Source organism: Amorphotheca resinae (assembly GCF_003019875.1).
Source record: "Amorphotheca resinae ATCC 22711 unplaced genomic scaffold M430scaffold_9, whole genome shotgun sequence".
NCBI classification, from domain to species: domain Eukaryota; kingdom Fungi; phylum Ascomycota; class Leotiomycetes; order Helotiales; family Amorphothecaceae; genus Amorphotheca; species Amorphotheca resinae.
The window spans coordinates 714742-729197 of NW_020194479.1; the positions used below are offsets into that span (position 1 = coordinate 714742).

Here is a 14456-nt window from a genome sequence, read left to right on the forward strand (position 1 = left end):
GTGTGTGTGTTGTTGTGTGTGTGTGTGTGTGTGNGTGGNGGGGGGGCGGTTACCGTCCAGTGCTACTGTAGTTTGGAGTTCCTGCGTTCCATTCTCGGATCTGATCTCTGGTTTCTGCCTTGACTCTCTTCGCAGCAGGTTCCTGGTTCGCGGCTGGGCTTCGCGCACTAGCACTCCCGCCGGTGGGGGCGCTGATGAAACGGCTTCGGAGTCGAGATGTCAAGGTTTCTAGAAGATCGGCAAAGCGGATGCCAAGATGAACATCGTCCACCACGCAGTTGCGGAGTGCATCTACGGTGGCGTCCATCAGACCTATACTGATCTCAACATCGTGCTTCGATGCTCCGAGTGCGAAGGTTTTCAGTAGGAACATTGCGCCACTGATGATGCGGAAATATGTCCGAACAGGAGCGTGCTTGAGATACTCTCCTGGCAGAAGTCCTTCCACAACCGTCCTGAGGAGGTTTCGACATCCGTCAACAACTTCTCTCACGTAACCTTGATCTGCTGCACCGAATCCACCGAGTCTCGCGAGCGGTAATTTCCCATAGTAGTTCTGTGTTTCTGGGGATAGCGGCAGCGCTCCGGCTGCCGACCCACTTCCCGCATTGCCCGCCGTTTGGTTCCCCGCGTTGTTTGTACATCTTTCGACAACAGCCTGAAGAGACAGGGAATTGACGTATATTCGTACGTACTCATACTCAATAGTGAGGATGTGTCGAATATACGGAGGGAGGCGAAACCGCTCAAATTCTGCCTTCCAGGTGCGGAGCATTGGCTGAAAATCCTTCAGTAACTCGATATAACTTCCATCTTGTATGATTTTGGTCGTATACTGCCTGGACTTGAATATCTTTTCGTTGATAAGACGCATCGTATTGCTGATTCCTGCCCAACAGTGGATTATTTGGTCGTCGAGTTCCAAGTCGGGTATGTAGTTGAAAGTATTTGAGACGCTGGTGCTGGTCTCAGGGGTCTTCCCATCCAATGATAGCTTCCTCTTCCGCGGTGCAAAAACTGGATCTCTGTCTCGCAAGTTTTCAGGGACCATGTTTGTCCATCCGAGGCGGCCAGCGAGTTGCGTGACGTAGATTAGCAGCAATCGTTTGATCCTTGCAGCTCTTAATCGATATGCTTCATCTTCGTACTCTGGTCTTGTCATTTCCCCTCCTTCTGCCAATAATTCTTCGATGTTGTCAAAGACCCCTAGTTCATAGGCGAGGCCCATTGCATTGCTCAATAGCATCCAACACATTCGATCACTTCTCCATGCTGGTTCTAACCAACTCTCAATCCTCTTACCACCTACACCCCCAGGCAATCGGTGGCCATTCTCCTCGTCATAGTTACTGTAAGTATCCGGCGCGTCATATGCAGGAATCATCAGTTCGTCTGTGGCTTCAGGAGGAGGGAAGTGGAGTGCACGTGGGTGCCACTCTGTCAATATCATGAGACTTTCGATGGTACCAAGTGTCCGAAGACTGCCTTTCCGCAGACCTCGCCAAGGTGCTGTGCTCGAGGTTTGCGCTTCGGCGCCCGATCCACAGAACCCACCACCAAATGCCTCTTGGCCCCACAAACATCGTTCAATCATCCCTCGAAGGTAAGGCCATAACTGCTCGTGAATTGCGTGAGATCTGCAATGGCCGCCTGTACCTGGAATCTTTTTATAACGTGTTGCTATCGTCAGGAGGGTGACCGTAAGGATAGGCTCTTCGGTGAGAAGTGTGGGATGAGTCCCAGGGTATTGAAAAGTAGGAGGTGAAATTGGTGTTAAAGGAGAAAGATATTCGTAGTAACTGAGACAGTGTCAGTCTAAATACTTGTGGAAGCATAATTTGAACATACTAATCAATGTAATCAATAGCCTCGGCGGGTGTAAACCACCCGGCACGAACAAACCTAAATCGAGACCAAGCTTTGATAGCATCCTTATAACCTTGATCCTTGGTTCTATCTGGTCGACCTGTCGCTTCCGTAACTAGGGCGGGGTCAATGGCGGGGTCTTGCACGTCTCGAGGGCGCATGTTGTTCGATTGAAAAGGGGGATTGGAGCTTCGCATTTGTGACTGTTGACTCTGATCTCCAGTACTATTATTCCCTAACATAGGGGGCAGCTGGCTACTGCTATTCCTAGCGTGTCTCGTATGATCGGGACTATAGAGGCGTTAGTTCATGATCCCTCGACAAATGGAAACCATGTACCTATCCGTTGCAGCCTTGTATAGAAGGTCCAGTGCATCGTGCGGTCCGTAAACCTCCCTCCGCATGACCTCTTGGGCTTCAAGATTTTCCAATTGCTCATTGGAGCCACGGTCACGTTGAGACGTGTCCGAGGAAGCTTGCTGAGGTCGTCGCAGAGGTTGCGATCTTCCAATCGACCCTCCAGGAGTCAACGGGGGGCCCGGCAGAGGAGTTCCATCCGCATATGGCGCTGCCGATCGAGAAGAGCTCGGAGCGCCCATCGAGGACTGTCGTATCGAGCCTGGCGGAGAGGTGTGCACCATCTTTCTGCCATTGCGAATTATGTAGTCGTCCCCAAAGTCATAGCCGTCGAGACTGCCTTCGCCACCATCATCGTTCTTCCTCTTCCTCCTCGTCGCGGAAAAGAAACACTCCTTGCTCTCTCTTCGACATCGCACACATGGTGGATCGCCTGGATTGTCAACACTTCCCAAGTCGCATTTGACCTTGCGCCGCCGACACGGTATGCAAGCCTGGTACACACGTTTGTGCTGTGGCGGTTTCTGCTCAACTGAGGGCGGCTCATTGTTGGGTCCGTCAGAGGTGTCTGGACGCGGTTGGTATTGCGACGCTGTCGCCGACATGGTCAGAAGTGTGTGGGCTATATCTCGCTGCGCCTCGGGTTGCGACGGGTTAGGCTGGCGACGTCTTGTCTCGGAGGCTCCGTGCGGGCAAGAAACTTAAAATTCCGATATCAGATATAAGACAGGCCTCTATTTTTCGCAGGTTATCGCCGCATCTTTCGTGCCGATCAGAAAATGGGCGTATAAAACGAGGGTATTTTTTGCGGTTGGTTCTTCAGCGTTTGTTTTTAACCTGCCATCTTGGTCTTGGGTTCGTATCACACGAGATAAAAACCTGCTTAGTCAGGCGGGGTCAACAAGAATATTATAGTTAGGTAACTATTTGGTAAATCCTGAGTATTTGTACACTACAGATAGATAAGGTATACCATAGATTCACAGGATTTTGGCTATGGTACAGTTGATTTGCCTTGCATTTTTTGAAGGCTTCCCCGAGTGGCATAAACCCTGGTTTCGCGCGCACTTGTTGTCCGGCACATAGGTAGATAGCGAGATAGGTAGCCGCCGAGCCTCAGTTCCCCCTCAGTCACGTGGCCCTATTCTTGCAAATCCGCTCCTGCTACCAGGAAGCCTTCTGTCTCTGGCTTGCTTGGTCACATAACGAGTTCCTTTATAACCGACAGGGACCTCGTAGAGCGGATGTGAACTTGGAGGCTGAGACTTTTTGGTCACTGCGTTTTGCATTCTTTGGTCCTTGAGACCCCTTTCGAATCCTGCCCCGGGATCCCTACATCACCAGTTGTCGAAGTTCCCAAATCCTCCGGACTTGATTTTCTTCTTCACAGGCTCCTCATATACATCTTCTTCGATGACGCCTTGGCTTTTAGTTGTATCTGCGGAGGCCTTCAGGTATTTCCCAACACCGCCGGATTGCCCACTCTGAACGACCGTCCCATCATCTCGAATTCGTTTACCAGTCCAGGTCGTCTTGTCATCCTCTGTCCCACCTTGCTTCATGATCTCCGCCTTCTCCTTCTCGGCCTCATCCTTTTCGCGTTTTTGTTTCTGGAATTCTTCGAATGGATCGATAAACACCACGACACTCTCCATGACAATGTCATCTATTGGCCGATCAGATCCATCCACGGGAACATTTTCGAGCTTTTGTAGGACTTCCAAGCCACCAACGACGCGGCCAAAGATGGTATGCTTCCGATCAAGGTGTTTTGCAGGCCTGTATGTAATGAAGAATTGACTCGAGTTTGTGTTCTTTCCCTTATTCGCCATGCTCACAATACCCCTTGCATCATGCGTCAAAGGCCCATCAAACTCGTCTTGAAAATTCTTGCCCCAGATGCTCGTGCCCCCTTTGCCGGTGCCAGTTGGGTCACCACCCTGGATCATGAAGTTCCTAATATTCCGATGGAACTTGATCCCATTATAGTAGCCCTTTTTCGCCAACTGTACAAAATTCCACACAGCTCTGGGGGCAGTTTCGGTCTGCAACTCAATGTTAAGCGCACCTAGATTCGTCTCGATTCTAGCATATCCCTTAATCTTGACCCTCTTAGGCTTGAGCATGTATTCTTCATCGGTGAGTAGTGCTCTTTCACCGCTTGTCTCTGGAGTCAGACCCGTACTCGTAAAACTTGCTGCAGCCTTCCCGGTTGTATACTGTGCTGCGTTGTATGCCAGTTTCTTCTCCTGTAACATTGATTGTTTCGGTGTAGTGTGGCCTGAGCTAGTCTTCGTCACTGCCTTTGAGCGATTTACATCCCCGAGGGCAGCCCTCTCTCTTCTTGCCTTTTCGACTGCTTCCTTAGCCCTCAAGATTTTGTCTCCAACGCGACCCAAAGCGTCAATATTCACGCCACCACTCTTCCTCTCTTCCTCTTGTTCCTTAGTTAAAACGCTGGTCCCTTCCTTTAGGAACTGGAACTTGCTGAGGTCCCTGCTCTCGATATTCTGCGGATCTTGGAGGGTAATTATGTCGGACCTGCCGAATTCTCGATCGTCCACAAGATCCTTCCACATCTTGGCCTTGATATTCAACCTCTCCACAGTTTCCCAAGCAAATACATTTGCTTCGCTACCATGTCTGATAGCGACTATGTGCGTATTGTCTGTGAAAACCTTGAATGTGACCGGGTCAACCATCTCCCCAAGTCCATCACCGGCCCCTCCACCACCATCGTTTGCGTCCGTATCCCCATTGCGCGCAAAGTTCAGCTTGATCAAATCTTTGTCCTTGAGCGGCTTCCCTGTTACTGGGTTCGTCCCGTGCTTTTCTAACCATTGACTTATGACCTCGACATCAAATATCGTGCCCTCTGCTGTGCAGACTGGATGTTTGAAGGGCTGCAGACTTGCGGCGCAGAAATTGAAAGGTAGCCTCCTAAATGATCCGTCCGCGGCTTTCTGGGAGGCATTCGGACCTGCGCTAGCGGAATGTTCAGAGTGTGTGATCTAGCATTTTGGATTAGCAAATGCAGGTTGAACTTGCGAGGTAGACATACATAGAGCTTATCAGTACCTGATTTATTGCGCGATCAGTAAATCTCTTCTATTTCTGTATCAGCAGGAATGCGACTCACCTTTTCCCATCTTGACTTTTGAGGTTTGAAGGTCTCCACGATTTTGGAGCGATGGGTTATCAAAACAATGGAGAACATTTTAGGTTTAGCGCTAAACTTTATCTCATACATCAACCTACTAGGTAAGCGACCCCCTTTAACCACACTTCACTTCACCTCCCCTTTCAACAGCAGATCATACACTTGATTTCTTTAGTAGTCTGTACTTGGGTAGTTTAAAAGCAAGTAAGGTTTATTTTGGGAGTGATAGACTCTATGTGATGACTAGGTTATACCTTAGTGGGCCATCCCTCTCACAAGAGAGCTCTCCTAGAGGGCGATCAAACTCCTCTAAGATGTGCTTTTACTGGACACTGATTGAGGTGGTTATAATTGCTGCAATGTATTTGCTTTACTAGGAGTGTTGATTGTTTTGAATGATACCTACACACCAAGAATGTTTTGTGTGTTATGCCCATGATCCTTAGCGTTAGCCTCCCGATCGATACTCAACTTACCTTACCTTTACCTTGGAGAATATCTCTCTGAGACTAGGCAAGCAATTGTCTCCTATGTTGCGACTTGAAAGCCGCATAAGAGTCTTAAACCTTTGTCTTTAACATTTTGTGTATGGAACTCAAGAAGTCATGTTTGTGTTTTGAGCATATGCACTTCAAGTTTTGGCTGTTATATATCATCGCCTTAGATGCTTAGAGACATCCATCTTAAGCGTGGAGAGAATAGCTAGTCAATAGCTCCTCTATATATCAGATTGAACTGAACTTCAGGAGAAGTGGCTTGGCAAGATAAATGTTCTTTGCATCAAGAGTGAATTGCCGGCAGTAATTCGAAGCAAGCTTCACTCCTCGTCCGCTCTCACGTCACCGCCCCTAGGCGAAAACCAAGAGCTTCAAAAGCTCCAAAACTTCATAATATGATAATAATTGAAAGCGCGTCAAGGGCGAGGTGAAAAATAGCAAAAGATTCGATTTGATGACCTACCAACTCCAACCCGAAGGTTCCCCAGTGGAGCTCGAACCTAACCACTTGCGCAGTTCATCCTCACCGTCTCATAAGTGGTACTCGGGGTTGGGGAACCCCATCTGCAACACGCTCGAGAGTCACGGTGAATTGAAACAAAACTCCTTATTGAAATACATAAGGTACACCTCTAGACCCCAACCACGTGAACCAAGTACACACTTCACTCATGCCCGTGACCTTACGCGTACCCTGATGCTTTTATGACTTCTTATATAAACAAACCACCTTGTCTTATTTAACTCCATACTCTCCATCAACTAGCATTCTCCCAAACTTTGACTCTTCCCCCAGCCTTCGATATCCTCCATAGTTTTGGGCAATCATGTATAAAGAATCACAAGCAAAGCGGACGTATAACAACACCAACTTTCGAGTTAAGGAGATCTATGCCCGGTACTGTAGGAAACCTACTGGTGAGCCCCTTCTTTGCGGTTTCATTCTTCGCGTCTCAACCTTTCCCAAGCAAACGAGCTTCGAGCAATCGCAGAGTTTCCCTTAGGGAAGTTCGATGATCTCAATGGCAAGTCAGAATCTGCCATACCGATTTGGCATTCTCTTGAGAGATCTGAGTGCGATCGCGACGTGTCTTTGCTCCAGGAGGCTTGACAGCTTCTCTGGGAATAGACCTTCAGACAACCTCATTACCTGGATACCAATTGCTTCACTTATCCCAATGAAATCCCCAAAGATCGGCTGCTCTTGCACAGAGCTATATCTTCACAATAGACACCATCTTGCAATATGTTATTTCTGCAATCAATGTAAGTGCAGACTCGATACAACCTCCTCACCATGAAGCTTTGAATTAGAAGAGAAGTTTGAGAGGAGATGAAGAGGAAGATGAGCAGTTAGGATCAGACGCCAGTCGGATGATAATCGATCTGTTGCAGCGGCCAAGCGTGCGAAGCCAAACACTGATGGCTTACATGACTGCATACGGACATACTCCCATCTCCTACCCTTCGATCTTCTGGCGTACAAACAAATGGCCATGATGGAGAGGACAGACACTCAGTTGGTGCAAAGAGAAGACATGATGATTACCTATGTACAGGAGATGGAGAAGAAGAGATCGAAGGAAGGAATATGTGAAGGCAAGATTCGATGGCCTCTTCTATTATAGAGGTGCTTGTGATGATTCATGTTTCGAACTTGTACGTGTACAGATCAACAATACCGTGATGGAGAGTCTTCGGTGCAATAGTCTGGCTTTGCGGCTTTGTGGATTTCAATAAGGACTATCGGCGATGATGGGAGTGTTTCAATAGGCTAGTCAATGCTTTGTATTGATTCAGAGAACAGCAAGACTCTATTCAATGTCTTGACTGTTGCTTTAAGGTCTATAATATTGTCTTTTTCCCCCTTCCTTTTAACCTTTTAGATCTCCGGAGGAATACATTCAGGAGGCCCTTTACTTTCATCCGTACTAGAAAAGCATCGGTGCTTAGATCATTTTTTGTCTAATTGTTCTGCCTGGAGGCAGGAAAACAAAGGAAAACAAAGACTCTGGGTATAGGAAACGCTCCCATGCTAACATTAACCTCATACGCCATATACTCGTGCCACATATATACATGGTTATGTCCTTCCCTCATTACCGGCCATATTGCTGCTGTTGCAACTCCACATCCCTATTTCTATTGCTTCGGATAATCGCCATCACAATCCTGCCAATGATCGTCTTCTTGGCGATCTTCAGTGCAGTCTGTCCGACGGCCGCAGATTTTGACGGTTGTTGTTGACGCTGATATTGAGAATCATATGGCGCGGTATATGGAACGGCATCCGCGCTGTCAACCTGTAGGGTGCCTTGGTAGATTTTGTTCTTCTGGAGCTTGGGCAGAGTAAGGCCGATAGCCTCGTAGATGACCACAATAGCAAACTCCTCGAGCAAGGCGAGACACAACAAGGCAGTGACGTTCCCGGTGAGGACATTGAAATCCTTATTTCTGGTAAAGGTGCTCAAGATAGAGTAGATGAGTCGCACGAAAAGAAATGGCAGAGAGATAGCGACAGCCAATAAGATTCTCTTCTCGCCATTTTCGGCATGCGAGATAGAAACTGAGACGAAGATTGTAGCGATGAGGATTGCGGTGAAAGATACAATGTAGAGCGCTGTGCCAGCCTTGTTTAACGGGCCTGGTTGATAGACTCCAGTCTGGGAGAGGTGGTCACTCGCATGGACTCCACCAATAATGCTAAGGATTAGGGCCGTCAGGATCACCATATCAATGAGCTTGAAAATCCGTGAGTTGACGGGAGTGCGGTGCGAGTTATTGATGCCGTCAAGGAGTCGACTAAGGAGACCAACAGTCGCAAGTTGGAGAGGGGAGAGACCAACGTTTTGGAGGATGGCCGAACCAACGTAAAGGGAGATATTCCGGGGTTGGCTGATAGTAGCAAGCTGCATGCAAGGCCCGATAATACGTGCCAGACTGAAGATGACGAGAAATAACCAGCCGGCGCTTCTGTTAAATCCATGGCGAACAGCGAGAAACACAGCAATTGCCAGAGAGGGAACGTAAACAATGATTTCAGCGATCGAAACGCCATTGCGATAGTCGAGAGTCATCTTGAGACTGCGCGGCGCTTGGATGGGTAGAGTTGAGGTCCGGGAAAGGGGTAGGAGAACTGATGTTCGACTTCGGACCGTGTGCAATTTTGGATGTACGCGTGAATGACAAGAGAGAGCTCTAGCAATGGGAGAATAAAGATAATATATATACGTACACCTATGGATATGTAGACTTGCCTACGAAACCAATCTCGGCTTTCGACCCCATCGCAATGATGTGCGTTGTAGGATTAAGCGTTCCGCCGCGAAAGCCATACGAATCAGCCCAATGGAGGCATCTATCTGAATGATCATTACAATATACAAGTAAACAAGGATAGAGGCAGGCAGGGGTACAGGTTGTTTATGTCAAAGACTTGCAGGGCATTTATGTCAAAGACTCCCAAAGTCTCAAAGCCTCACAGCCTTAAGAAGTTAAGATTCCCCTGTTTAGGATTAGCACGCCGGGGGGGAGGACGGTCAGCTTACCTTAGTCATCACCCGCTACCCAGCCCGTTTCCTCTTTTGGTATGCTCTGCGAGAATCTCCCAACCCGCCTCAGGCTCAGCCTCTCTATGATCTCTCTCCGCGTTAAGACAGCGTTTGGCTTTTATATGCTTTTCTAATTCCAATTGGCTAGTAGTGCTAAGCTTCCCAGACTCCCAGCCGAAGGGTGGCGCAGCGAAGTATTGCGAAGCTTTTTCCTCTGACACCGCCTGTCAACGGGGAGCCTAGAATCCCGGGGGAAGCAAAATCCACATCACAAAAATACTTCCCTGTTCGAGTTCTACAGTATCTCCTGAGCGTTATATTGATCTATTTTGTTGAATTGCCTCTTTTCTCTCGTTTGTCTGCGATACCTTTCTACAAAGTCTCTTGATTTCTTGGTTTAGGGAGAACTTATCTCCAGCATGGTCTATTGCGGGAAGCCTTCAAAGGGGTGCCGGAATTGTAGAGAGAGAAAGATCAGATGTGAGTGCCGAGTTGTAGCGTTCATATCGTGTGCTTTGTGTGCTTTGTGAACTGTGTTGGTCCTTATCTGTTTTCCGTCCAGGACGGGGGCTGACAAGCCACTCAACAGGCGATCAGGCAGTGCCGTCCTGCGGGCAATGTACTAAAGCCAATAAGGAGTGTCCAGGATACCGGAATCTACTCGACTTGGCTTTCCGGGATGAAAGTAGTAGTGTAATCAGGAAAGCCAAAGCCAAGGCTAGGAAGTCTTCGTCTCCTCCCGCTCTCCTACCCCCTCCTCGGGACTCGAAAGCCCCTCCTCATGTGGAGCAGACATCCACTCGTATACACGCACCTGAGACTGATCTTTCAGACGTTTCAACGGACACTAGCTCGTCGTTTGCCGGAGCACCCATCATCAACTGCCCTGAAGCACACGCCAACTCGATCATCTCATTGACCAATTCGGATAAAAATGAAGAAGCAGTCCAGTCAGCTCCAGCACCTCATTTTTCTTTACTCCCATCCGCAGAGGAGGTTGGCATCAACTGCTTTTTTAGCAACTTTGTTCTAGAACCCTCAGGCCCTAGCCATGGCCATTTTTCTTATATTCCAGAGCTCTGTCGTCAGAGTGGACTGGACGGCGCATTAACAGCCAGTATGAAAGCTGCTGGCCTCGCCATATGTGCAAATACTACCAAATCACCTGAATTAATGAGACAAGCGCGGCAAGGATATGTGACCGCTCTTCGAAAGATCAACTCCGCCCTTAGGTCTCCGAAAGAGGCAATTCGTGATACCATACTACTTTCTATCATGGTCGTCAGTATCTTCGAAAACTTAGCGGGCTCCAATCGACTATCTCTTAAGGCCTGGACAGAGCACATAAATGGAGCTACAGCTCTCCTAATACTTCGGGGCCCCTCTCAACTCAGAACTGCCGCGGGATATGGTCTGTTCATAAATGTGAGCTCCCAGCTTCTCATCAGTTGCGTTCTGCGAGATATCCCAATGCCTCCCCAACTCATGAAATTGCGGCTCGAAGCTTTCAGCCTCCTTCCATCCGACCCAGGATTGCAATTTGCGAAGATAATGGATGAATTTACAGCCTTTCGTGCAGCTATCACAAACAGAACATTAACAGACAACGAAGCCATCATCGCTCAGGCATCGATATTTGACAGCAGAATCGCGAGTATCTTCGCAAAACCTCTATCTGGATGGCTTTATGAGACGGTCCACACAGATGCCGATCCGGAGATTATCTGGAATGGAGCCTACGATATTTACTACGACCAGTGGGTAGCACAGATGTGGAATTGGATGCGAGCATGTCGGATCATGATCAATGAAATCATAAGATCCCGTCTCCTTCAAGGCTTTGAATCCATCCCTCCACGATTCACGACCCCAGAATACACCGCCAAATTCCAGCACTCAACCGAAGTCCTCATCAATATGCGTGATGATGTTCTCCGCAGTATTCCCCAACACATCGGATACGTGACACGGAAACCCTTCCCCTATCCCATCTCACCTCCATATACCTCATCTCCGGGCACCATCTTCGGAGACGTCTTCAGCGATACCTCATTCAACGAATTCCTGAACGGCATTCCCAGCCCCCAAACGCCGAGTTCTCCCCCACGCATGCAACCCGCCCCAGGAATCGGCGGCTACCACCTGCTGTGGCCACTCCACGTATGCGGCGTCTCGCAAGTCAGCACGCCCGCCGTCCACAAATACGTTCTCCGTTGGATGCGCTACGTCGGGGATACGATGGGTATCAACTCACTAGCGAACATCCTGGCGGCAACTCAGCTCATGAATGAGCAGAGGATTCAGGGGCAGGGGCAGCATCAGCCCTTAGATCCGCTAGCGCCGGGAGAACATATGTACCAGTGAGGATGGAGTGGAGTTGGGACAGCCTGTTGATTGATTGATTGATTGTTATTGCTTTGCTTTGCATTGCATGGGATTCCAGAGAGCCGCTTGCTCCAAATGCGGAATGGAGGATCGTACTGGGAAGGAAATGAAAGAGATGTTAATGATTGATGGTACATACCTAGATGGATGCATTTCGTATGATCAGCACAGAAGGAAGATAGATGTACGTGTAGAGTATTTCAAACCCAATATCTCAAAACGAGAAGTATTCAGTGTAAGACTCTAGAGGCGGTTTGCACAGGAATAGCCACGGCAGCTAGCAGATTCACACAATCCACGAGATATGGGATATAACGTAATCGCAGGAGCGATTCTGGATTTCATGATTTCAAAGAAATTGTACATGTTTTAAACGCTACCCAGGAACCCAACATCTAATAGTACATACCATCATGAGAAAAATTGAGAACAGTCACATCAGCTAGCTATCTTTCGCCTCTCCAACGAGTCTCCCCCTTTCTTCATCGCTGCCTTCTTCCGACCATCTCTCCCCATCCTCGTTCTCATCACCCACCGCAAAGATAGTCTCTCCATCAAGACTCTCCCTCGGAATTTCCTTCGCGGTGTTCGATGCCGGGGGAGGATCATATCTCGGACCCTCTTGTCCGGACTCTGTCCTGTCCCCTCTATGCGCAGCGGCATTCTCGTCATCTTCCTCATCCTCGGCTCCGAAGTCCGCAATCTCAAATCCTTCATCATCTTGCGCTAGCTCGTCACTCATCGCGAATCTGCGGTTGTTCGCTGTCGGCCTCCAGACATACGCAATGAACATGACATCAGCGAGATAGACTATGTTGAGCCAGCCGTCGAGGATGAACCAGCGGGTTTTCCAATGGAAGGGTACGAAGTTCGGATCTGTGGCTGAGACGAAGGTGAAGGAGTTGAAGCCAAAAAAGCCGACTATGATAACAAGGATCGAGGTGAGGATGCACCACCAGAGCTTGCGGTACATGAGCATCTTCACGCTTTGTTTGCGTTCTTTGAGATCTTTCAAAGTGAGGTTAATGGAGTTGAGTGTCCAGACGTAGAAAGCAGTCAACGTTCCGGCCAGGGGCAAAACGACGAGGAGGACGAGAATGCCTGTATTTTGATGAGTAAGATGCCTTGAAATGTGGAATAATTTGATTTACCTGCGGACTCAGGGGTGATCGTTAAGCTTGCAATTGAATAGATCAGACCAAAGACGAAGTGAGCTCCAGCTAGCCATCGAACATAAACCATGGTCTTTCCCAAGCTTGGCTTGACAACGCCATAGCCCATGCAGACAATCAGAAGAAGGAAGAAGGAGAATGAGTTTCGTCCTGCGTTCAAGACTGCAACTACAATCATCAGAACTTTGGAGCCTACATTTGAACCATGTCGATTCAAGTAATCTAAAGCTGTCAGCGAGTGCATTAAAGAACAAATCTGAGCCCGCATACCATAGAAACCCCAAGTCATCAACATTTCTATGATCAGGAAGATTATGATTGCAGTAATATAGTTTTGCACCGCCACTAGGACCTTTTGTAAGCATCTTGGCATAAACTCGGACAGAAGGTATCTTACGAATATCATGTCTATGCTGGACATATAGGAACGCCCAGAATCTATATGCGAATTAGAGGCTTTAAAATCATCTCAGAACAGTTGCTTAACTTACGCTCCGATTACCGCATAGACAATTGTGATCCCACCGTAGAAGGGGAGTTTAGCAATCTGAGCGGCCGGCAACTCTCCATAGGCGTTGCGGAACTCCACCGTCGCGGTATACTCGACCCCATCAGGATTGTACCCAGCCGAACCAACACAGTAGTATCCGGTCTTCTTGATCTCGTAGTTAGTGGGCAGACCTGGATCCTTCAAATGGATCGCTTGGGTATAAATCAAATTCGTCGACCTTTCGGCTGCATTTTCCTCCAAGAGAAATTGACCAGTCTGATTCTCATTGCACCACCCATTATTGATCGTTTCCGGATCGCAGATGTATTCCTTCTACTATAGCATTAGACTCTGGCCGAGATACTGAAGAGCCCCTTTCCAAGAACCTACCACAGCTGAGTCTGCCGTTGGCAGAACTCCAATCAAGTCGTAATCCTTCCATTCAAAAATTATCATGCTGGCAATTGGGTCCGTATCATTTGGTGCTGTGTTCTGGTTGAACTTGACAAGTATATGTGGCTCGACCGATCCCCCCCATGCCTTGCGACTGTACATGCCGGCGCATACCTGTCGATTATCGTTGGACTGGTCCTGCAGAGATTATCAGAGGTATTTTTGCAACGGTACACCTCTTAACTAACCACCTTTACTTCCAGTGCGCTGACTGTCATACAAGACAGTCCAAGCAGGAGAAGGCCATGAAGCCAGTTCCTCATCATTGCGTCTAGCCTCGCGGAGGCTGGGAGGCTGAAACGAGAGATTCTCCTATTCCTCGGGGGAGAATCTGATGAGATGGAGTAGTTTAGAGCGCAGGAAGCAAGTCCATCCAAAGTAGGTTCACAAGGTCCTTGAGAAGGTGGGATTCGATCAAAGGACACGTCTGTCGAATGATGAAGGTTTCTTGAAGTCTCAAGCTCCGAGACGCCGAATCAAGAGCGATGGGTACATGTAGTCCGTACAGTACAGAAATACGCTCCG

General features: G+C 48.4%; 5 protein-coding genes across 5 annotated transcripts in view; 1 reads left to right on the plus strand and 4 right to left on the minus strand.

The window, feature by feature from the left end:
* Positions 1–2902, minus strand: part of M430DRAFT_36182 (hypothetical protein) — a 4011-nt gene extending 1109 nt beyond the window's left edge. Inside the window, exons 1-3 of the mRNA XM_024866885.1 lie at positions 2206–2902; positions 1849–2157; positions 55–1799 (exon numbers count right to left, since the gene is read on the minus strand). Coding sequence (XP_024718972.1) covers positions 55–1799; positions 1849–2157; positions 2206–2828 — 2677 coding nt within the window. The 5' untranslated portion in view covers positions 2829–2902. The remainder of the gene's footprint in view (positions 1–54; positions 1800–1848; positions 2158–2205) is intronic.
* A 658-nt stretch (positions 2903–3560) lies between these two features.
* On the minus strand, positions 3561–5372 carry M430DRAFT_20895 (hypothetical protein; the record flags this gene model as incomplete). Its single annotated transcript, XM_024864391.1, has 3 exons — positions 3561–5234; positions 5285–5301; positions 5363–5372. The coding sequence occupies 3 exons, from the start codon at positions 5370–5372 to the stop codon at positions 3561–3563; spliced, it is 1701 nt and encodes a 566-aa protein (XP_024718973.1).
* A 2333-nt stretch (positions 5373–7705) lies between these two features.
* M430DRAFT_36183 (hypothetical protein) lies at positions 7706–9188 on the minus strand. Its single transcript, XM_024866886.1, has one exon. It carries the CDS (start codon positions 8955–8957, stop codon positions 7980–7982), a length of 978 nt encoding a protein of 325 aa, XP_024718974.1. The 5' UTR covers positions 8958–9188; the 3' UTR covers positions 7706–7979.
* A 662-nt stretch (positions 9189–9850) lies between these two features.
* Positions 9851–11795, plus strand: M430DRAFT_106447 (hypothetical protein; the record flags this gene model as incomplete). Its single annotated transcript, XM_024861083.1, has 2 exons — positions 9851–9911; positions 10021–11795. 2 exons carry the CDS (start codon positions 9851–9853, stop codon positions 11793–11795), a joined length of 1836 nt encoding a protein of 611 aa, XP_024718975.1.
* A 327-nt stretch (positions 11796–12122) lies between these two features.
* M430DRAFT_143496 (hypothetical protein) lies at positions 12123–14390 on the minus strand. Its single transcript, XM_024862829.1, has 7 exons — positions 14120–14390; positions 13869–14069; positions 13480–13811; positions 13386–13426; positions 13259–13333; positions 12968–13210; positions 12123–12917 (listed from the first exon to the last, which is right to left on the minus strand). Exons 1-7 carry the CDS (start codon positions 14195–14197, stop codon positions 12259–12261), a joined length of 1629 nt encoding a protein of 542 aa, XP_024718976.1. The 5' UTR covers positions 14198–14390; the 3' UTR covers positions 12123–12258.
* Between the last annotated feature and the right edge of the window lie 66 nt (positions 14391–14456).